The 24,837-nt window shown below is 42.7% G+C and overlaps 1 protein-coding gene and 1 long non-coding RNA gene across 4 annotated transcripts in view; one reads left to right on the forward strand and one right to left on the reverse strand.

The window, feature by feature from the left end:
• Positions 1-1,343: 1,343 nt before the first annotated feature.
• Positions 1,344-24,837, reverse strand: part of LOC147997928 (uncharacterized) — a 36,728-nt gene continuing 13,234 nt past the window's right edge. The window contains exons 4-5 of one of the 3 annotated variants that reach the window (XR_015647335.1): positions 12,718-12,891; positions 1,344-3,508 (exon numbers count right to left, since the gene is read on the reverse strand). This is a non-coding gene — a long non-coding RNA (uncharacterized LOC147997928). Of the gene's footprint in view, positions 3,509-9,481; positions 12,892-24,837 lie in introns of those variants that run through there. The other 2 variants (XR_015647334.1, XR_015647333.1) reach the window with 2 other exon arrangements.
• Positions 21,230-21,718, forward strand: Sry4 (sex-determining region Y protein 4). Its single transcript, NM_001416755.1, has one exon. The coding sequence runs from the start codon at positions 21,230-21,232 to the stop codon at positions 21,716-21,718; it is 489 nt and encodes a 162-aa protein (NP_001403684.1).

Consider the following 24,837-nt stretch of genomic DNA (forward strand, 5'->3'; position numbering starts at 1 on the left):
CAGCAATGGGGGGAGGATGGGGAGGGGAACACCCATAAGGAAGGGGAGGGGGAGGGATTAGGGGGATGATGGGTTCGGTCCCCATGTTCAGAAGTTCAGTCCATTATCCTCAAGACAGAAGCATGGGAGCATTCAGGCAGATCGAGTAGCTGAGAGTTCTACATATTCATCCAAAAGCAGAAAGGAGAAGACTAATTTCAGGAAGCTAGGAAGAAGGTCTCAAGCCCATCTCCATAGTGACACACTTCTTCCAACAAGGCCTTCTAATAGTGTCACACCCTAGGGCAAGCATATTCAACCCACCACATTCCTTTCACTGGCCACCACTGAACACAGGACTATTGGGGTCACACTGATCCATACCATAATAAAAATAAATCCCTCTGTTCAAAGTTTGTTCTGAATTATGCAGCAGACATCAATTATTTCAATCCCCAGTAACATTGATTACTAGCTAAAAATCACCATGCTAAAAACAAAACACCCCACCTTGAAGTTTCCAAGAGTTTCCAAAGTAATGCAATTTTGTCAATGTCCTTTGCTAACCACCTCAACTTCATGGAAAACCCTAATGCTAAAGGCACCATACTCTTTAACTAAAGACACAGAACACTCCATCTCAAAGTGACTAGAAAACAATGTTAAAGATTTCTAGCTTTTACACTGTCAGAATATAATATACCATCGCTTCAGCAGATGAGACCCATCCATGGTCTTACCCAGTGTTGGAATCAACATGCCTTTCAAGATCAATCAAGATCTTCTCCCGGTTGCTATGGTTGTACAACTATTATGAGGTAAACATCTACTTTGTTAGTGAGTTTGAGACCTTACCTACATGAAGGAATTTAATGTTTGGTACTGAAATTATAGTTAAAGGCTCATGGAAGGGGAGTTCATTGGTCATAGGTTAGAACTTGTTGGGAGCGATGCCCTTGAGGCCCTCCATTGTTGATGTTATTATTATGGTTAGAATTAAGTATGACTGTGTTTATAGAAAATCCCTAGCCAGCTGCAGAAGACTAATACAAATCTGGTAGTCAAGATAAATAATAATATGATAAAGACATCCTGCTGACTAATAATATGACAAACCTGTGACCTTTCTGACATCCTGTCAACATAGCCTACTCCCTGACCACACGAATACTGTGTCCTTGGCCTGGATAAATGTTTCACACTTCCCCCCTCCCTCTGTTACCCATGTTATGGTATAAATTCAGCCTTGGGGAAAACTGAAGTTGTCGCCTTGGTCTGACTCTTGTCTTGGTGTCCTTCTTTCTCTTCCAGGTACACCCACAGATCCATCATTTACAAAAACTTATTGTAGTTTTGCTCATGGTGATGTTGTAAAATTGGCTTCTATGTTTATTTTTATATACATACATTGTCAGAAACCTTAGTTAGAAAAGCTTCTTTTGAAGTGAACAACAATCATTGGAAAGATAAACAACTTTCCAGTATTCAGAGAATAAGTGACAGTGAAAGCAAAATCCCAAATGAGACCACAATGTCATGGAAGAGCACCAAAGAAGAGGAGGGAATAGACAATGGTTATTGTTGTTAAATGCTGTCTTCTGCACATGAGTCTGTGAACTCACAGCAACTGTGATTATCTAGATATCCATATAAGACATGCCATTTAGAATTATAGACATAAATACAGGATGTGTTCTCCATGTTCCACTCTTATGAGGAGCAAATGAGCTGTTGGAGGGGGACTTCTAAGCACGCTTTCCATATTCTGATGCATATGCACATATCCAAGTTCATATGGGCATCACTAATTGAACTTAATGAATTATCATATATAAATGGTGACATGAAATTGGGAGAGGGTGCCGGGGTCCAGCCTTAACACAGGATCAGGGATCAGAGTTCTCAACTGAAGGCAAAGCTATATGGAAGGTACATAATAAATATACACAGACTACTCTTTGGGTACAAACTGACAGGAAATTTCAAGACTTAAAGCTCCCCCCTCCCCCCCTCCTTCCCTCACTGCCTCCCTCCTTTGCAGCTTGAGGCTGCACACACTCTGCATTCTCTTGCACACTCTGCTTTTCTCCATTGTGCTTTTCTTTTCTCAAACTCCCACACTCATGCACACCTGTGTTCATTACTCTTTAATTCTCACATACTCGTCATACACACCTCACACATATGTCACACACACCACATGCACTCTCCTTTCACTCACACACACATTCTTCATACACACCTCACATTCTCTCTTCATTCACTCTTCACACTCTCTCTTCACTCACGCTTAGCTTCACATGCTCCTCTCGTTCTCTCTCGCCTCTTTCTTACCCCACTATTTTAATGTTACTCCAAAAGCAGGTTTAAAGAAAAGACATTGCACAATCATTGCCAAATCAAATTCAAAAGAATAACCACATTGCACAAAGAATTAAGAATTACAGTTGTTACCCAAAGTTTCAAGCTTTCCCTATTCTCAGGCCTGTGACCAAAATAATAACAATTGCAAACTTATCATTAGTTAAACTCTAACTTTCGACCTACTATACTTCAGAGCTCAGAGCTCCGAGCTCAGCTTGTTGCATTTTCCTGGGAAGCTCTAATGATAAATGACAGACAAAACTGCCAGGCAGTAGTCAGAAAGAATCAAGTTAACCCTTAACTCAATAGTTCTGCTAGCTTTCTGCTCCTTTATATTGCACACAAACACTCTCCTAAGAATTCCACTATTTTGACTTAGTTTTACTAGTATGTAATTTTACATATTCTATACTTCCTTATCTAGGATCCACTGTTAAATGTTATATAAAACGTTTTTCGTTACTTCAATAAATTTTTCCTTTCTTGGAGTCCCAATGTTGGTGCTAATTCATTTTCTAATAAATCCTTTAAAGTTTCTTTGCAAGTCAAGCATTAATCTGAACTATTATTGTGCAGTTACTACATTGATTCCAAGATGAGCACACACAGCATGCACCTGGGCCATTAGGACTGTGCTGTGCTGTGCCCTTATCTCTCAATTTCCAATTGTTTAAGAATCATTGCATCAGGGAACATCTAGTTACACAAAATTCACCAGAGCAGAAGGAGAAAGAAGTAGGAAGGTCAGATGTAATGGAATAATTATGCACACCAAGGCCAACTGCAAAACAGCCACGCACAAATGAAAGCTACACAGCTGTTGTGCAGGACTAAGTTTAGGAGAAATGGGAACAACTGGTTTTTTATAAAGAGCTGCTTCAGGTTACTGAGATGTGTCCATCCCAGCCTACTGCAGGCAGCCTCTTATTTCAGATGGTCAGTCCCCTGGAGTGATGTGTGTCCTGCTTCTTGGGGTCCCAGACGCCACTCTACCTTACAAGGAGCTGCTGTGGGCTTCTGAGATGTCTCCATCCTGGCCTACTGCTGGCAGTCCCTGTCATCGTATGTTGTCCCCAGCATCTCTCTCACTTTTATTTAAAAAGTTGTATGGTGCAGACATCCACAGTTATAGTGGAGAGTGAGCGTCGAGTTGAGGAGATGACAACTGGAAAAATAATAAGACAAAGTAAGAAAAGTCCAACAGCAATGGTGGCATTCTATAAAAATGATCTCCAATTCACATCTTGTACAAAGGAATTCACAGAGGATGCAAGGGCAGTAGCCACTTCCTCCAAAGAAGCAGAGCCAACATGGCTATTACTGAAATTTAATGTTGAATTTAAAAGACAAATTATTAAAATGTAAGATGATATTGCGATCATAAAGAATGAATTATATTTATAGTCTCCAAAAGTTTCCATTAAACTTAACCCTTTTTGTTCTTAAGCTTTCCAAAAACCCAATATAGTACATGCTTTTATACATTGTTTAATTTAATGAGTCTCCAATGTGTGCCTGGGAAGTAATCTAGGAAAATTATAGAATCATGATTTTCATTTTGCTGATAAGGCATCAGGAAAAGAAAGGTCAAAGAACATGTTTAGGAGGTCACAAAGGGTCCAATGCAGAGGTAGAAATATAAATATCTCTAATTCTTTTTCTGTAAACTTTACCCTATGATACATTTGATTATATTATGTAGTACTGTTAAAATCTAATAATGGGCTGTAAATGTTTTTGTGAGTTCAAGAAGAAAAAAAGGAAATGAGAGGTAGAAAGTAGTGAGAGAGAGAAGGTAGGATGCAGTGGAGGGAAGAACAGGGAGATTGGAACAGGGTTTTTGGTAGATTGACAGGTGGAGAAAAAGAGACTGAAAGAGACAGAGAAACAGTAGAGAAAGAGGGAAGGAGAGGCAAGAGAGGAAGGGAGAGAGGGAAGGAGAGAGGGAAAGAAAAGGAAGAAAAGAAGGGAGGGAAGAAGGGAGACAGAGGAGGAGGGACGGACAGACAGACAGACAGACAGAACCATGAATGGTCTGCTACTCACTATGTATCCCAGACTGATCTTAAACTCAAAGAATTCCTCCTGCCTTTGTCGCTCAAATATCAGTATAACATGTGCAACCACAAACCTCATCCAGTTAGGTTCTTTTAAATTTTGTTTTACATAGCTTCACTATGTAACTCTGGCCAACCTAGAATTTACTGTTCTCCATAATGGTCTTGAATTCAAGATCCTCCTGCATAAGCTTCTCAAGAGCTGAGATCATAGGAATGTATGCTCACGAGATCTCCATGAGAAAACCCTGGAGACAGAAAACCTAGGAAAGAGATGAGGAGTCATAGACACAAACATTACCAACAGAATACAAGAGATTGAAGAGAGAATTCCAGGGACAGAAGATAGCATACAAAACATTGACAAAATAATCAAAGAAAATACAAAAAGCAAAAAGCTCCTAAACCAAAACATCCAGGAAATCCAGGACACAATGAGAAGATAGAACCTAAGGATAATAGGTATAGAAGAGAATGAAGAATCACAATTTAAGGGGCCAGTAAATATCTTCAACAAAATTATACAAGAAAACTTCCCTAACCTAAAGAAAGAGATGCCCATAAGATACAAGAAGCTTAGAGAACTTCAAAGACATTGGACCAGAAATAAAATTCCTCCAGTCACACAATAGTCAAAACACCAAACCCACAAATCAAAGAAAGAATATTAAAAGCAGTAAGGGAAAAAGGTCAAGTGACATACAAAGGCAGACCTATCAGAATCACACCAGACTTCTCACCAGAGACTATGAAAGACAGAAGATCCTGGACAGATGTCATACAGACCCTAAGAGAACACAAATGCCAGCCCAGCCTACTGTATCCACCAAAACTCTGAATTAACACAGATGGAAAAAACAAGATATTCCATGACAAAACCAAACTTACACAATATCTTTCTACAAATCCAGCACTACAAAGGAGAACAGACAGAAAACTCCAACACAAGGAAGAAAACTACACCCGAGAGAAGCAAAGAAGTAATCTTCCTGTAACAAATCCAAAAGAAGAGATACACAAACACAGTTCCACCTCTAACAACAAAAATGACAGGAAACAATCACCATTCCTTAAAAATCCCTTAACATCAATGGACTCAATTCCCCAATAAAAAGATCCAGACTAAAAGACTGAATACATAGAGAAGACCCAGCATTTTGCTGCATACAGGAAACACACCTCAGTGACAAAGACTGACATTACCTCAGAGTAAAAGGCTGGAAAACAATTTTCCAAACAAATGGTCCAAAGAAACAAGCTGGAGTAGCCATTCTAATATCGAACAAACTCGACTTTCAAATAAGTTATCAAAACAGATAAGGAAAGATGCTTTATACATCAAAGGAAAAATCTACCAGAGTGAACTCTCACTTGTTAACATCGATGCTCCAAATGCAAGTTCATAAAAGAAACTTTACTGAAGGCTATTAGCCCAAATGCTTGAATTACCCTAGATGCACAGAACACATGAAACTCAAGAAGGATGACCAAAATGCGGGTGCTTCACTCCTTCTTTAAGAGGGGAACAAGAATACCCTTGGCAGGGAAGAGAGAGGCAAAGATTAAAACAGAGACTGAAGGAACACCCATTCAGAGCCTGCCCCACATTTGTCCCATACATATACAGCCACCCAATTAGACAAGATGGATGAAGCAAAGAAGTGCAGACCGACAGGAGCCGGATGTAGATCGCTCCTGAGAGACACAGCCAGAATACAGCAAATACAGAGGTGAATGCCAGCAGCAAACCACTGAACTGAGAATAGGTCCCCTATTGAAGGAATCAGAGAAAGAACTGGAAGAGCTTGAAGGGGCTCGAGACCCCATATGTACAACAATGTCAAGCAACCAGAGCTTCCAGGGACTAAGCCACTACCCAAAGACTATACATGGACTGACCCTGGACTCTGACCCCATAGGTAGCAATGAATATCCTAGTAAGAGCACCAGTGGAAGGGGAAGCCCTGGGTCCTGCTAAGACTGAACCCCCAGTGAACTAGTCTATGGGGGGGAGGGCGGCAACGGGGGGAGGGTTGGGAGGGGAACACCCATAAGGAAGGGGAGGGGGGAGGGGGATGTTTGCCCGGAAACCGGGAAAGGGAATAACACTCGAAATGTATATAAGAAATACTCAAGTTAATAAAAAAAAAAAAAAACTAAGTCAAAATAGTGGAATTCTTAGGAGAGTGTTTGTGTGCAATATAAAGGAGCAGAAAGCTAGCCGAACTATTGAGTTAAGGGTTAACTTGATTCTTTCTGACTACTGCCTGGCAGTTTTGTCTGTCATTTATCATTAGAGCTTCCCAGGAAAATGCAACAAGCTGAGCTCAGAGCTCTGAGCTCTGAAGTATAGTAGGTCGAATGTTAAAGTTTAACTAATGATAAGTTTGCAATTGTTATTATTTTGGTCACAGGCCTGAGAATAGGGAAAGCTTGAAACCTTGGGTAACAACTGTAATTCTTAATTCTTTGTGCAATGTGGTTATTCTTTTGAATTTGATTTGGCAATGATTGTGCAAAGTCTTTTCTTTAAACCTGCTTTTGGAGTAACATTAAAATAGTGGGGCAAGAAAGAGGCGAGAGAGAACGAGAGGAGCATGTGAAGCTAAGCGTGAGTGAAGAGAGTGTGAAGAGTGAATGAAGAGAGAATGTGAGGTGTGTATGAAGAATGTGTGTGTGAGTGAAAGGAAAGTGCATGTGATGTGTGTGAGATATGTGTGAGGTGTGTATGACGAGTGTGTGTGAGAGTGAAAGAGGAATTAAGACATCTGTGTATGTGTGTGTGAGTTTGAGAAAAGAAAAGTACAGAGGAGAAAAGAAGAGCACACAAGAAAGTGCAGAGTGTGCAGCCTCAAGCTGCAGGTGTGTGTGTGTTTGTGTGTGTGTGTGTGTGTGTGTGTGTGTGTATGAGAGAGAGAGACAGACAGACAGACAGACACAGAGAGACAGAGAGGGAGAGAGGGAGAGAGAGAGATGGAGGAGGAGAAGGAGAATGGAAGGAAGAAGAGGAAGAGGAGGGAGGGAGGAGGAGGAAGATGATGAAGACAACGAAGAAGAAGAAATTGAAGAAACTTTAAGCATTGAAAAATTGCCTGTCGGTTTGTACTCCAAAGTAGTCTTTTATACTTTTTCCCCTGCTTCCAGTTGAGAACTGTCATTCAGAATTGAGGCTGGACCCTGACAATAGTCAGAGACTGCCAGCTGCACTTGGCTCTGGACGGTTGCTAAATGCTCTGAGCACAATTCTGTGTGCCTGCCTGCCAGCCTATCTCCATCATAGTCAAGGACGCCAGCCCTCTGGTACTGTGAGCTCCCAGTGAATCAATCTTAGCTTCTTGAGGTACCTTGTTCATGGGGTACTTCATGACAATACAAGGATAAGAAAGACACTGGAATTTAGTGTGGCTTCAGATGTCACATGCGTACTTGTAACTATTGCAATAGTCTTCTGCATGACTTCAGAACCTCTGTGAGTTCATATGTGCAGCTGCCCTGCTGTATGAGAAGGAATACCATTGACCTGTAGCCATCCACATCCTCTGGCTCTCATATTCTGTCTTTTCCACCCCTACCATTCCACAATGGATCTCTGATCCTTGGAAGGCAGAGTGCAGTCTAGAAGTTTTCCACTGGCTTTGCTGCAACTGGTGAGTCTGACAAAAGCCACCTAATGGGTTAAGAGACTTGAGAGATGGCTTCGTGGTTAAGAGTGATTTGTGTTCTGACACAGGAGTTTGGCATACAAATGCCTGTAGGAATTCCAGCTCCAGGGGACCCAACACTCTCTGCTGGCTTATGCTGGCACCTAAGACATATGCCCCAACCATGCACAGCCAGGCAATTAAGCACTTGACTAAAGGTTTTTAAAAAGTCCTGCTACTCTAAAAGAACACAGTCTTTGTTGTGATACTGTCTGCCTCTCTGCCTTCTTAGTAGTCTTCTAAATAAAACTTTTTCTTTCTCCAACAACTGCCCTGGCTGTTTGCCCTTTCTAGCTGACAAGGAGTAAATGAACTTAGGTTTGTGATTATAACACTGGCAGCAGGTGACAACAGTCCCCAAAGTATATCATGGACTTGCATAGAGAAGCAAAACACACAAAGTCAAAAAGCAAACAAGCTATAAAACACCAAACCAACGGATGCAAAGAGCTATTCTCCAGGTTTTTCAACTGCCGTGGCTGAGCCCAAAAATGATTTTTTCTTTTGAATGTCAAGGGTCATCTGATATCCTTTGTTTAGACAGGCTGACCCCCTGCCATTGTGACAGGGGACAAATGAATGATTTTAGAAAAGCAAATGTGTGCTGCATAACCATATAACAAAAGCTAGTTATGGATTTTGAGCACCTCACTACACTTTCACCACAGAACTGGCATCCACACCAATGTTTATCACGCCCTTGTGAGGCAGAGGAGGGGAGGAAGGCTAAGACTAGCCTGGAATTCATAGCAAGACCCTGCCTCCAATTCAAACAAACAGGCCCTTGATAAGTAGTGTGAAATCACATGGTTTTATATTCTTTTTATAAAGTGAAGAGCTTGCACAGCGTACATAGTTGGTGTCCAAGTTTAAGTACCTCTTGGGTTAACGTCCATGGTCATCTATTGCTTCAGTGTCACACTTGGAATCCAAACCTAGTTTTCCCTTCTGTTCAGGCCAAATAGTAGTTATCAAGTTTTAATTCACTGGCTCCCTGAAGACTCCTGGAGGTATGGGTACACAGAGAGGCAAGGAATGGTTCTTTCAGTAAACTAGATGTAGCCCAAGGTAAGGTAAGTAGCGTCTGGACCTGTCACATTCCAATCTCTGCACAGGAAACACAGCTTCTTTCCTAACATTGACCCCACAATCGCCTAAAACTCATACTGATTGTGGCCAGTATGAGTCACACAGTGAGTCTGAGGCCAGCCTACAGTGCATAGTGAGAACTTGCCTCACTGGTGCTCATAGGCCTCACTGGGTTTACAGGAGATGCTAGGCCTCCTCTTCTCTCTCTTAGCTGGTGTCTGGTACATGTTGGACTCAGCACTCTGTTACACATTTTACAGGGGAATATCAGGAAAGGGGGAAGCAACCTCTAGCCCAAGATTGTTTATTGGATGAGGCATGTGTACTTGGCCAATGAGATGTGAAGTTTGGTTCCATCATACAGACAGAGAGAGGGGGCAGACATTTCTCCCCATGGGAGGACTGTAAAACCCACTCTCTTGCCCCTAAACCAATGTTCCAGAGACGTTTTTGCCCCTGGTCTCCATGACAGTGTGTACACATTCCCTTTCTGCAGAACTCGGTGCTGAGAATGACTTTTTCTTTCATCAGTCTCTGAATTTGTTACTGTTTTATTCCCAACAGAGATTAAGTGCACATGGGAGAGAGCACAACATTGTTACCCTGTGTACTTTTGTATTTTGATGGCTTAATGGGGAGAAGAACTGGACAGATGGGACTCAGAGATACATTTAAGGGTGCTTGTTGTACCATCCTGAGTGTAAGAAAAGTAAGGCAGAGAGGCAGAATGACTCCATCTCAACAGGCTGAGACTGTTTTGTTGCAATAGTGAGTGGCGTCAACCTTTTCCTGGGATGAACGTTGAGTGCACTTAGTGGCGTGAAGGAAAATATTTTTATACATAAACACATACTTGGGTAGCTACCAGGAACTTCCAGCTTGTGTGTACTCTGTGTGTGTGTGTGTGTGTGTGTGTGTGTGTGTGTGTGTGTGTGTGTGTGTGTGTGATTTGAGTGGAATCTGTGTAGTTTGCTTTTGAGGCCCAGACATATTGTTTCTGCAGGTGGACAGAAATGAGCAGGCAGGATGGACCTAAGTCACTCTTTTTGACTGAGGGTTGTTGACCCTTACATCTTGACTTGATTCCTCATGACCTGAGGCTATTATCATTATCCAACATAACCCAATTCTGGAAGGGTAAAAAGAAGATGGGAGAGGGGCCATAGTTTCATGTGAGTGGGAAGGCCGGGTGGCAAGTGGGGATGGGACATCATCCATCTAGAGGAGTCAAGGAGATGGGTATGTTCTGAATGGTGGAAGGAGCATGCTGAGACCCTTCCAGGTAGGATAGGCAGGGACTGTGAGGTTTGGACCATAAAGGACTCTGTGACCCTCTGAGCAGTGCAAGCTTGAAGTCTACATTGGAGAAACTTGGTGAGACAGCAGAAAGAACCGGAAACAAAGAGTGAAGTTAGCACAAATCATAATGTTAGTACCTGACTAGGAAGCAAAACCATCACTTGGCAGTCAGGTAAATGCTGTCTGCCCCTTTTCTGTTTTTAATTCTGTTCAGTGATGGCTTAGCTTTCTCTGGTACTTGGCCAGATCGGTCACAGAAAGCCAGCATCCTTCCTCTAGCAAGGCAGAGACACCTTCCTTTTCGGCAATCATTACATGTAATGCATTGCATTTTGGGAGGAACACTGCAGCCAGGCAATCTATTTGGTTCAGTAGGGTGACTATACTTTGCTGTACCAAAGTCAGGTCTTCCTTTGGCTGTCTTGTACCGCTTGGAGCTCAATTGCTCGTACGTGGGTGCCTCTTAATGCCTCGTGCTGGTGAGATCCACTGGGAGAGCTGCTTACATGGAGGGTTTCTTTGGGTATGAGGTGAATTTCAGTAGGGTGAAGACCGTGTAAAAGTGTGAAAATGCAGATGATAATGAGGAAAGGAGTGATCCAGGGAAAGAGACAGACTGAGAGAGAACTCATGGCCCATGCATAAAAGGAGGCTTGTGGTTGTATTTTTGTCTGTCCTTGTGTGTTTCAACCACCTTTCAAACCAGTTAGGGTTTGTTGGTGCATGAGCAGCATTGTTGGATGAAGAGGGCACCGATCCTCTCTTTAGCAGTAGTCAGATCTAGTCTTGGGGTAGATATTGCAGCAGCCATGGTTCTGAAGGGCTAGAAACTTCTCTAAGGTTTTTGAGAACTGGTGAAGCAGAGACATTAAAAGGATATAGTTCACCTGTTTTAGCTCTGAGACCTGAAAACAGTGCTCAGTGTGGCCAAAAGAGTGAAGAGGTGGATCCAGGAGTCAGAGGTTGCCAGAATTGCCTTTAGGAGTTTAGCATGCAGATTCCTTTTTGAGCTGGCAAAAGGGACTGTGTAGAAAGGGCAGCAGCTGTTGCACACTAAAATAGTGTCTGCTGAAACATTGAAAGAATGGTCCAATGTGAGCAATGCCTTGGGTACTGTGAGAGATGATATCGGAAAAGGGCAGAGGACCTTATTTTTTCCCCCTCATGTCCACTTTGTCCCCTAGATTGTTGTTGGATGTGATTTTGTGCCTCCTGTGACAAACATTTTCATTCAATTCATAAGGCATGTTTTATTCTTGTTGGATGTCAGTCCACAGCTATAGGTTCCAATCTGGTCGGTGTACTTGAATCTAGACTTGGCCTTCTGCTTTGCTTTCATGCTTTCCCAGATATAATCTACAGTACATGCCAGGCAGTTGTGTTTAACTTTGGTCTGTCCAGACCGAGATCTGGGAAATTGCTGCTCTTGTTAATATTTTGTATGTTCTTACTGGTGTTTATTTACATGCTTTTCTCAGTTCAAACAACTGTCCTTGGGTCATTGCTTTCTTTGTCACATCCGTGTACAAAAGTACCTTCATGTATACAAGTACACCGAAACTAAAGTAAGGGTGGGTACACTATTACAGCATAGTCAATCACATTCTTTCAGGTCCTAGGTTGTCAGGTCCAACAAGAAGAATAGCAGGAGACAACGGTGACAGGGTCCATCCAAGGGGTCACAATAAAACTCAACAGATGGCAAAGATCCAGGACAAAAGTCAGGAGGTAATAACTGTACAACTTTGTAGGGAACATTAAGAGACAGTCCAAAATAACTTTTGTTTAGTAACCTCAAATGCCATTGTACAACTGGCTGGAGGATGTACCAGAGTTTTGTAGGAAAAAACAACTGTAATAGCAGTGTGCTACATCAGGACTCCCAGATAAAGAAAGACCACCTGGAAGCGTTTTTTTAAAAAAAACTCCATGGAATTCGGCATCTAATCGGCAATTTACAAGACAAATAGAACCCCATTCTGAGTTATGTTTACAAAATTGTCTAGCTAAGTTTCCAAAGGCACCACTTCAGTACACAGAATCATTGCCCTAAACTATGAGTTTGATGGCAGAGAACTTGGCAGCCCCCTTTAGTCATGGATCATTTGTGGTTAGTGTGTGGACCATGAAATTAGCTCCTGTTAAAATGAAGACTTGAAAGGCATAGCAGAGGGCATGGTCAATTGAACTAGCACGCAGGTCCCATACCAGTCCAGTGATAGGCTTACTTTCCAGGTTCCACTGTTTATAGCATCCTCACATGTCAGTGTAGGAGACAGTGAGGCCAGAGTAGTTGATTTTTCACTCTCTGTTCTTTGGGAAATAAAGGAAGCTTGTGAGACTGGAAGATCCTCCATGAGGCAGGAGCTGGTCAGGTCTACAACAGTCAGAGCTGGTCAGGCCTGAACAGACAAAGACAGCACCATCAGCCTTTTGACATCCTATTTTCCTATGCATATTTCTCCTGCAACAAAGCTAGCCTGGGGCTTACTCTTGTCTTCCATACAATGGACCTACTTATAGGCCTACGGAAATCCTGCTATGCAAGTGTATTATAAATGAAACCTATTTTACCCAAGCATTTATTTTTTCATAAAAATAGTTTTGTTTTTGCTTCTAGTATTCCAATTTTGAATATTATTTTACATTAAAGAGAGTAAGTTTACTTGCTTCGAGATACTTGATTCGGACTTAACTTTGACAACATATACAGATGGGAGATGTAGTTTGTCCATCCTGCCAAGCTAGTCTCGGTAAAAGAAATAGATCTGCATTAGCTTGACTACAATCACAGTTCTGAGTACATGAAAGAACGTGATCGTTTATAAGGAGACTGACCATTAATTTGTATGGCTTAAATGTCTTTAAGAGCTTACAATTACTAATGTTCAGGACACTAGATTTTTATAATTTTATCTTAATGAGTCGTAGAAATTATCATTTTGAATTGAAGCTCTTTTACAATGAAAATAAACTTTGGACTATCGATTACAGTATAGAGAGAGAGTAGGAACCCCATTTCTTTCTATGAATCCTTCTACAAACCACCAAGGCTTTTTATGTGACTCAGGGACTCTAAATAGATAAAGCTTAACAAAGTTAACAAAGATATAAGGGATTAGACATACATCTTTCAGTCATATCTTGTCAACATGTGTTGACTACGATAATTATGGGAATGTATGCTGGCATATTGTACAAGAGAAGATTACCTTATATGGATATTTAAGTATTAAGTTTTTGTCATAGGTGCTGGGTTAACAAGAACTAAGAAGGTGCAGGCAGTAGACAGAGCGGTAGACACCCATAATTATTTTTATGCATTTGAAAATACTCTTCAATGTGTGTGTGTGTGTGTGTGTGTGTGTGTGTGTGTGTGTGTGTGAGAGAGAGAGAGAGAGAGATTTATGTGATTTTAATGTATATACGACATTGAATACAACATCTAAACTACCATGAGATATAAAATAGTAGGCAGAGACATCATTTGTTATAAGAAAATTTTCAAGGGGAAATGTTAGGCAATATTTGAGGCCTTTCTTCAGTATATCTTCTTTGAAGGGATCCTCCCTATTTCGAGTTTTTAGCCTGTATACCCAGAAAACCTTGCGGTCTCATATAACTAGAGCCTAATCTCATACAACCAGGTGGGAGGATTGACAAGATACACAGTTGAAAGCCCAGTGATCTTGCCTGTCTCCTCCCTTTGGAAGGAATAAGAACAGTTAACAAGTCCAGCTGTGTTTTAGGCAGTCTCACTAGAGTTCTGAAGACAGAATTTATCAAGACATTTTGCCACATCTCCTTATTAAGAGAAGACTGAATCCCTTTCCACACAGAGTGTAATGAAGCAAATTAATATTAACTGTGTACAACCTGCAAAACCTTTAGGCTTGCAAGCACCCAGGCAAACCTTGTAGAAGGCATAACCCAGTCTTTATGACTTATATAGCATGTAGTCTTTTAGTTTTGTTCGGCTTGTATCAGAGTCATCATCACATTTATGTTCACATCATCTAAAAGAATTTAGCTGTGGGAACCCAGTTAAAACTATGGTGCTGGAACAATGATTAAGAGACTCTGAGCTGAAGCCCCCTTTATTCTTCATATGTATGAGCATGCTTAGACACAAGATACAATATAGTTTTCCTTTTCGCTGGATTTAAGAATATAATGTCTCTACACACATACATTGTTTGGTGGTTTTGCAAGGAGAGACAAGAGGGCAGATGGAGAGAACCTGGGTTAAGGAGGAGAAAAAGAAAGACAAACAAAAAAGGGAGGATACGAGGAAGAACTTCCTAACTTTCTACTTCCCGTCTACCTACCTTCCATAATAAAACAACCTTTTCTCCTGTTGTTTATATTTTCTTCCTTAACTGAGTGAAGTGACAGTCTATTTTTCTTTGTAGGTTAGACATTACACATATTTTACTAATTCAATTATGCAGATTTAGCTCAATTATCAGATATAATTTCAACAAAGTCAAAAAGGAGAACTATTAAAAAAATTAGAACATTAGGGGAAATCAATTCATGCTGACGAACAAAATAGTCACTCTGGGCATGAGAGGTTTTTTTTTTATATATAAATACTTGTTATTGGATTATATTATTTACACTCTAAATGTTTTCGCTTTGCCAGTTTTTTCTCCAGAAATCCGCTATCCCATCCTCCCTCAGCTTCTATGAGGGTGCTCCTTCACCCACACCCCCACTCCGTCCCACCTCTGCCACCCAACATTGACCTACACTGGGACATCAAGCTTTGAAACAAGGGCCTCTCTTACTGTTGATGGCCAACAAAGCCATCCTCTGCTACATATGCAACTGGAGCCATCCCTATGTACTCCTGGGACATTGGTTTAGTCCCTGGGAGCCCTCGGGGGGCTATTGGCTGATACTGTTGTTGTTCTTATGGGGTTGTAAACCCCTTCAGCTCCTTCAGTCTTTTCTCTATCTCCTCCATTGGGGATCCCATTCTCAGTTCAATGGTTGGCTGAGAGCATCTGCCTCTGCATTTGTCAAGCTCTGGCAGAGCCTCTTAGGAGACAGCTCCTTAGGAGGCTCCTGTCAGCTGAGAGGTGTTTCTTAGAGTCCTTCAGCCAAAGTCCTAGGACCAAGCAGAAATTGTCTAATCAGCTTCCTACAGAGTCAGGGCCATGTCAATTTCCTGACTCCAGTGGCCTGCAAGAATGTCTAACATGACCTCCTTCATATTCTGTCACAGACACAGAATTTATGAATCTGTGTGTCACTCAGAATTTATGAGGATCTCAAAGATGTGGCAATGACATGGAAATGGATACCTTCTTCATATACCTTCCTGGTCAGGCCCTAGTCTCTATACCCTTAGGCGCCAGCAAGAGTGAATGGTTTCCTGGGACTGTGGTGGGTCCTTTTGCCTAATTCCTTCCTATGATGATTATAACCAAATGGCTAGCATACTTGTCTGATCCCGTTGCTAGCTTGGCACTGGTGGGGAGCCTCGACACCTACATGAATGTTCCTATAAGCATTGCAATACCTAGAAGCACCTTAGGAGTCATTCCTGGCAGGGCACCCTGTATCTTACAGTTCTGAGTGTGTACCTACAAATATGGGATAGAAGGTGACATTGGGACTACAAGCAGGACACGTGATGTGGAGTAGTTGTTGATGATAAGGAAGGTAAAGTATTTGATGGATATACAGCCTACGTAGGTGACTATTGGGGTGTGTGTGTGTGTGTGTGTGTGTGTGTGTGTGTGTTGTTGTTGTTGTCAAAATATAAAAAATAAAAAAGTATGGTGGTCATTTATCACCACTTTAGGTCTATTCCACAGTGTCCCAAGATATCTGCTGGATATCTTAACTGTCAGTCAGCAAAGCCTCTCACTTGCTCTGCTCCAACCCATATCACACTACCGAAGGCCTCTCTGTGAGCCATCAGCAATCTTTCTTCCTATTTAGTTCCCAAGGCAGGTTTCCATGCCAGAAACACACATCCCAACTCTGTGGTGGCCAGACAGCCAGTGCCCACTTTCTTACACTAAAATCACTACATGAAAGAACACACAACACAATAACCTTTGGCCCAATTAATAAGATACAATCGCCCACCTAAACATACAAAGCCCAATACATATCCATCCCTTAAAAACATCCATAACAACCTGTAAAGGTACAGCATGGAATCTTAACATCCCCTGTCATATTGTTCTGTCACGTCTTCTGTCCCTCCCCTCCTGTTTCTTCTTTTCCGTTCCAATCTTCTCATCTTCCTTCAAACTTTTCTCCTGCCTGTCCTTCCTTCTCATTCAAACACAGACCTCCTTCTATCCTGTACCTGCCTCACCTGTGACATCATCCCAAATGTGTGTTTTTCTATCTCCCTCTCACTCTCTGTCTCTCTCCATCTCCCTGTCTCTCTCTGTCTCTGTCTCTCTCTTCCTGTTTTTCTTTGTATGTGTTTGTGTGTGTTTGTTTCTCTCTCTCTCCATCTCTCTCTCTCCCTGCTTTTCTTTGTGTGTTTCTCTCTCTCAGTCTGTCTCTGTCTGTCTTTCTCTGTCTGTCTCTCTATATCTATCTATCTATCTATCTATCTATCTATCTATCTATCTATCTATCTATCTATAGACCACTCTCTCTACCTCTTTTTCTTGTGTGTGTGTGTGTTAGCACATATGTGAATAATGTTGACTTTCTTCTATATACATATATGTCATTTGAGTGTAAAGAACAATGAGAGATATGCTCATCAACAGGTAGATATTTATTTGAGAGTGGCATCTGACACCAGCAGTGCTGTTCCTGAAGTGTTAGGAGACATTCAGAGGGTGCTTCTCAGTACATTCTGAGATGAGCTATAGCTGATGTCCATACCAAGAAGGCAGTTGGGCAGGAAAAGGAGAGGTGCTTCTAATGTCAGGATAGAGGGGGTTCCAGGCCAGAATAATCAAGGGTTTGGAAGAGAGGCTAGTACATATTTTGGCTATTTGCTGTGTGTGGATTTCCGTGGAATGCTGGATCTTTTCCCTTGGCCGCCTAGCCTTAGTCACTGCAACTTCAGGAATGTCAATGCAGGATAGAGTGTCTCAAACACTTGAGGTCCTTTGGTTGTTGTATTGGCTTCCCCAGCCCTTGTTTGTCCTCTTTGTTCTGAAGAATTGAAACAGTTTTGGTCCTTGAGGGACATTCTATGTCAGACCTGTCACTGACCCCAAGGACCACACAGGTCAACAAGACAGGGTCGGAGTAGGGCCATTCTACTCAGGTTTCAAGCTAGACTGTGGATGATGATAGGACCCCCAGTCCTCTTGTCCTGTGTGATGGGTTTGACACAAGCAATAGATAACTACATTTGACTTGGTAAACTTGGGGGAAATAGACAGGGCCCCTCTCCTAACCCTGACAAAGAAACATTATTGGAAAGCACCTGGAGAAGGCTGGAAGAACAAAAGTACTCAAGGTTCTGGTTCTCTAAGCCATTATCATATTGTTTTGGGGTAGTCCCGTGAGGAGAATTATAAAGGCAGAGGCTATCCATGGAATAAATAGCAGGCAAAAAGAATCCATGGCCAAGTGCAGCCTGTACACATTACCTTAGGTCTCTGCTAGGAAAGTTAGAAGGCAGTCTCAGGTAGGGAGTCCTCTGATGCCCTTGATGGGAGAAAAGGGACTCTGGATGCTATGATCTGGATGGCTGGCAGCGTGTGCTTGGAGAAATGAGACAGGACTGGGACTGACATGCCATTCAGTGACACTACTCCCTCAGCAACTGGTAGTCATGAGATGTTATCCACGTGAGGAAATAGGGGTAGAGAAGGGCTGTACTTGAGGATACAAAGTGGCAAGATGCCAAAACATGCCTTTGCCAGTGGATGGAGAGCCAAAGCCAAGGGCAGTGGCTTGGCAGAATGGACGGGGGTCCTTTCTGGAGCTGAGTGAGGAAGTCAGAGAGAAAGGTATTTCCTCCTCCTAATAGGTTACATGCACTCTCTTAGGAAGACAGCACACAGATCATCAATGCCTCCATCAAGAGCAACCAGGCAATAACAGGCTACCAGACAAGGCATTTGGGGCACTTTAACTCCTGCTTCAGAGTCCTGGAGGACACACTAATTGCTCCTGCCTCATGTGGGAAATCACAGAATGTTGGCCTTGACAGAATTCCCTGTGCCACCCTCCAGTGCAGTTCTCAATGTTGGGATGTGACCTCACTAGACACACTGACTCAGACACAGGATTCAAGAGTAAAGTCTGGGTTTCTGAGAGTAACCCAGAAAGCCCATCCCCGCAGTGTTAGGAAAGGTGCAGCTTCATTGTCAGCACGGTTATGGAACTCCCCAGCTTCCATCCCATCAGTGCCCTCAAACTGACTTTCTCCACAAGTATCAGCTTTTCCTGTTATTGTGTCCACAACACAGGAAAACTGCTAGGCCTCACCTGGGTGTCTGGTGCCCCTCCACCTTGACTTATATTGACACAGCAGCTGCAGAGCAGGGATTGATGAGTCTGAGGATCATGGGGGCTTCTCCAGATCTTCCCTTGCTGATTCTCAAGAAGATGTGGCCCCTTCCTACTTCAAGGTCTACTTCTTCAAGGTCTGCCCAAGACCTATCCGGCATGAATATACACAGAATATGAAATGCCAGCACACAATTGAGGAAGGCTGGCTGGGCATTACTCACAGTGTTTCCTTTACTCTTACTTGAATTGAGCTGGCATTCAGACTCTCTGCCTGAAAGGACTTTGCCTCAGCATTTCCCGAACACCCGACAATACCTTCCTGCCCAAGAGCTGACAAACCTTTCTGTGCCTTCTTGGGCCAAGCAGACATATGTGGTAGGTCCTTCTTGGACCAAGCAGACATATGTGGTAGGTCCATCTTGGGCCAAGCAGACATATGTGGTAGGTCATTCTTGGGCCAAGCAGACATATGTGGCAGGTCCTTCTTGGGCCAAGCAGCATATGTGGTAGGTCCTTCTTGGACCAAGCAGACATATGTGGTAGGTCCTTCTTGGACCAAGCACACATATGTGGTAGGTCCTTCTTGGGCAAAGCAGACATATGTGGTAGGTCCTTCTTGGGCAAAGCAGACATATGTGGTAGGTCCTTCTTGGGCCAAGCAGCATATGTGGTAGGTCCTTCTTGGGCCAAGCACACATATGTGGTAGGTCATTCTTGGGCCAAGCAGACATATGTGGTAGGTCCTTGAAGCAAACTGGGAGAGACATAGGCTTGGCTGTGGATGTTGAGAAATACCTGTCCTATTGCCTCACAGGAGGGACCTCTAGCAAATGGCTTTTCCCTGACCTGGAGGTCTGCATCTTCTGCTCCCCACATTACTCTACTTACCGACATTGGCTCCTCTGGTAGGCCATCTACCGTCCACTGAACTAAGAGATGGTTTGTCTGGCACTCTGTGAAGTGTCTCTGCCTGTGCTAAGAGTCCCCCTACCATCCCTTGTACACACTGCTTATCTTCTGGACAATGTGGTCAAATCCAGATAGGTCAGCAGCTCTGTGAACTCTCATATACCAGGCAGCTCAGCCAGGATTGCATGTGTTCTCCCTCCAGCCTTCTCTGTCGGAGAGAGAAGTACTTCTGGATATCCAGACAGATGTCTTCTGCAGTGACCTGAGGCAAATGTCTCTAGCTTCTGGATGGGGGTCCCTCTGCAGCCCACCAAGGCTCAGGACACATTTTTTCAGAGTAGAGAATACAGTAGTGTGTTTCTGTTGTATTTGTCTAAGTGTCTGTGTGTGATTACCTGCATGTGGAGTGTGTGTGTGTCTGTGTGTATCTGTAAATAATTGAGTCTCAAATGCACTTTAGCAACATGCCAGCAACAACTGTTGGTTGTATTGAAATAATCCTAATAACAATATTTTTAATATTACTACATAGGAAATTTGTACAAACGAGCTTTATGATGCATGTATATGACAAAGAGAGAAAGAAAACTTCCTTGAGATATTTGTTGAGTTTTAGGTTTTGTAGCTTTCAATTCTAAAACTCAGCATTACTACTGTTTTTGTTTTTGGTTTTTCTTTGTCCCATGGTGTAGATCTTTATAGTGGGCTATTGCCCTGGACAGACTGATTCTTTTTCTTCATGCTACCTCGCTTACTGGACTAGGATACAATTGATTGTTTTCCTACTTATCTTTGACCCTCTCTACCACTTGTACATGCTTGTTTATTTCTCAGTTAGTCCATCATAAATATCATGTATGCTACAGGGCAAAAAGAACGGCTTAGTATGCTCATTGTTGTATCTTAATGCTTGTTGAGAAGAAATGACCAAAGAGAAAGTTGTATGTTTTTAAGGAGTGTAAAAGTGCAGTCTCTACATTTACAATCCACAGGGGTTTTGGTTGACAATATGTAGGTTTGTGTGGTGGCTTCAAAGTAGATTAGTTGGGCTGGACGTGGGAGGTCCCGAGGGAGGAGGGATGAATATTTTCTTACACACTTTAAATACTAAAATCTTTGTTACAAACACAGTTCGGATACTAGCTTTTACCCCTTACACTTTATATCTTGATTTCTGTCTCTGTCTGTCTCTGTCTCTCTGTTTCTGTCTCTATCTCTGTCTCTCTCATCCCATCTCTGACTTCCTGGTTGCAATCCTAATTCTTCCACTACATTCAGCATTTCAGATCTTCACTTTCAGTGTTCAGCCCTACAGCCTGAGGACATATTAATCTCTGGAGAAGGGAGAGCTTTGGGAGCAGTGACAGTTGTCTAGATAGCATGGAGGGCCATGTCAAGCGCCCCATGAATGCATTTATGGTGTGGTCCCGTGGAGAGAGGCGCAAGTTGGCTCAACAGAATCCCAGCATGCAGAATTCAGAGATCAGCAAGCAGCTGGGATATCAGTGGAAAAGCCTTACAGAAGCCGAAAAAAGGCCCTTTTTCCAGGAGGCGCAGAGACTGAAGACCCTACACAGAGAGAAATATCCAAACTATAAATATCAGCCTCATCGAAGGGTTAAAGTGTCACAGAGGAGTTATACTTTGCAGCGTGAAGTTGCCTCAACAAAAGTGTACAACCTGCTGCAATGGGACAACAACCTACACACTATCATATACGGACAGGACTGGGCTAGAGCTGCACACCAGTCCTCCAAGAACCAGAAAAGCATTTATTTACAGCCTGTGGACATCCCCACTGGATACCCACTACAGCAGAAACAGCAGCAGCAGCAGCAGCAGCAGCACATGCACCTGCAGCAGCAGTAGCAGCAGCACCAGTTCCACTAGCAGCAGCTAACCTACTTACTGTCCACTGATATCACTGGTGACCCTACACCATAGCAGGAGCACGTCAGCAGAGCCCTGTGATAGGTAATCTCATGATACTGGCTCTGCTCCTACCTATCCCAACACTCCCCCCTTCTGTAATTTACAGCTTGAGATTCCTACTTGGTTTGGATACTGATTTCCCTCTGTTGTAATAAAGGACAGCTCCTTTTTTTGGGGGGGGTGGTTGGAGGAGGAGACCAAAATGTGTGTAAGGATGTGTAGTGTGTAAGAAAGGAGAATGCTTAGAAGGGCTTACTACATACTTTTTCTTTAACAGCGTACTAATCGCATTGTTATTGCATTTAATCCATGGAAGAAACTAGGTTTAGACTCATAATGAATTTATTTGTACTGCCAGCTCAAAGGCAGCAAACAGCTTTAGAGCCAATACAGCTTGACATGCAAGAGATTTCACTGAAAATCTAAACTAGACAGGGAAAACTATAAATAAATAAATACCAAAAGTATAAATAAGTAAATACCAAGTATCCTTGTTCTTTTTGTTTTGTTATGTTTTTCCACAAAGTATATTGAAACTCTGGAATTGTGACAAGAAGTATTATTTTGGCTTTATGTCCAAGGTTTCAAAGCACTTAATGACACAAACTGTAAAATTAAACTGCTGTTAGCTAATTTTGTTTAACTTAAGTTTCTTTTATCTCTGAAATAAGCCGTTTTTGGTCCCTGGATATTAACTTCCTACTGACCAGGGACTGTGAGATCCTTTGTTCTCTGATAATTGAAATTCAAAACAAAGACAATCAACATTACAAACCACACACACACACACACACACACACACACACACACACACACAGACACAGACACACACAGACACACACACACAGACACACACACACGCACAGACACACACACACACGCACACACACACACACACACACACACACACACACACACACACACACACACACACACACCATTAGAAAAAGAATTTCCTGAGAGACTGTTCTTCTAGGAACCAAGCTTAGTTAGCACCTGGCTTTCAGACATCAACAGTTGCTTGTTACAAAGGTAAGGGAAAACTCACCCAAATGAAGTCTAAATGCTACTGAGCCAGAACCACAAATTCTGATTGTCATTCTTGTCAATTACTCATCTTTACAAGTAGTTCAAATGCCAGTAATAAAGGATTTCTGAAATGTTATTGATGGCAAACTTTGATTTCCAAATACAGCAAGGCTGAGAAAGAAAACCATAAGGGGCATAGCCAAGCCAGCTTAGGGTATTGGTGGTGGGAGGCCAAGTAGGGAACTGGCTCAGACTGCATGTGAGGGGAGCAGGGTCAGGGAGCCTGAGGTGGCCAGTGGCAATTTGTGGGTGGACAGGTGGCGGCAGCCCAGACCATCTGAGACAGCATTTGGTTCAGTTTTTGTTTTTCTGGGAATGTCCTTCTATGTCACTCTGTGTGTGTATTCTGTTTGTGCTTTTTGTCCTCTCCTACAAATTTTTCTTTAATTCCTAGGACGGGGCAGGCACAAAGCATTCCACTGGGGCTGATCCTGAACCATTTTAGGACCTCACAGAGTCACAGAAGACTTGGGTCTGGTTGTTTATGATGTGTTTATGAAAAGATAAAGAGTGGGGATATGTTCTATGGAGGTGTGGTGAGGTATAGGGGAAAGGGGTGCCTCTGCAGGCCCATGCTGAGACATCCCTTCCCCTGAGGAACCAACCCAGGATAATACAGTATAGTATAAAGTTTATCCAGGGCATGGGGAGAGGAGTTAAGAGGGTAGTAGAGGCACAGGAGAGAGGGAGAGTGGGAGAGAGAGGGTGAGTGGGAGGGAGAGGGAGACAGAGGGGGAGGAGGAGGAGGAGAGGGAGGGACAAAGGGAGTGAGGGAGAGGGAGGGAGGGAGAGAGAGAGGGGGAGGGGGAGGGAGAGGGAGGGGGAGAGGTGGAGGGAGAAGGAGTAGAGGAGTAGAGAAGTAGAGAGGCAGAGAGGCCAGCTGTGAGCATGTGGAGGTGGAGGGGAGGGAATGGGGGGAGAAGGGACAAGGGAAAGAGTTGGTAAGAAAGCAAGAGGGAGGAAGAGAACAAGAGAGTGAGGAGGGGAAGCATCCCCTTTTATATAGTCAGGCATACCTGACTCTTGTTGCCAGGTAACCTATGGGGTGGAGCTTAGACAGAATGCTAACATTCCCCTGTTTGGGTTTAATAAAAAAAGAAAAATTCAAAAGAGATGATGGTGAAGCAGGAATAGGGTTGTCATTGTTGTGATCTCTACTTCCTGTTTGCTTTACAGCCATATGTCTCTAGGGAACCTAGAAAAGTGGGCATGGGGATGTTTGTCCAGTCTTAGAGTTGGCTGTTTCCTTGTTGTCCAGGGTCTGTTGAACCGTCTGTGGATAGGTGAGAAGGAACAGGTCCAATCGAAGCGTCTGTGTCTGTGAGGGGACAGTTCAGCATCTGGAGGTTGCTTCTCTGGAGCTGTCCTAGATGTACTAAGTGTCTGGACTTGGCAAGATGCTGGAACACACACACACACACACACACACACACACACACACACACACACACACACACACACACACATATATATATATATATTATAGGCAGAGAATAAGATTAAGTGTATTTGGGAGAAAAGTAAATTTTTCTTAGATGTACATTTGAAACCCAGAGGAATCCCACCCTTTGGAATAGGTAGTAAGTGGGAACATTAGACAGATAGACAGATTACCCAGATTATCTGGGTGGAGTCTATTTGGTCCATAAGGGATAGATCTGAGTGGGTTTCCTGTAGTTTACAAGTTTACAAAAGAGATAACAACAAAAGTTAATTTAACAACATGGGGCTGGAGAGGTGGCCCAGAGGTTAAGAGAACTGACTGTTCTTCCCAAGATCCTGAGTTCAAATCCCAGCAACCACATGGTGGCACACAACCATCTGAAATGAGATCTAATGCCCTCTTCTGGTGTGTCTGAAGACAGAGACAGTGTAATCGCATATATAAATAAAATAATCCTTAAAAAAAAAAAAGAGTTAACGACATGAACATTCTTTAAGATAATCTGTTTGTGGAACAGAAGGAA

Source organism: Rattus norvegicus, chromosome Y, assembly GCF_021556685.1.
Source record: "Rattus norvegicus strain SHRSP/BbbUtx chromosome Y, alternate assembly SHRSP_T2T, whole genome shotgun sequence".
Classification (NCBI taxonomy): domain Eukaryota; kingdom Metazoa; phylum Chordata; class Mammalia; order Rodentia; family Muridae; genus Rattus; species Rattus norvegicus.

What these genes read in the sequence shown, in the direction of transcription:
- Sry4 (NM_001416755.1), top strand. Translation starts at nt 21,230, where the DNA reads ATGGAGGGCCATGTCAAGCGCCCCATGAATGCATTTATGGTGTGGTCC.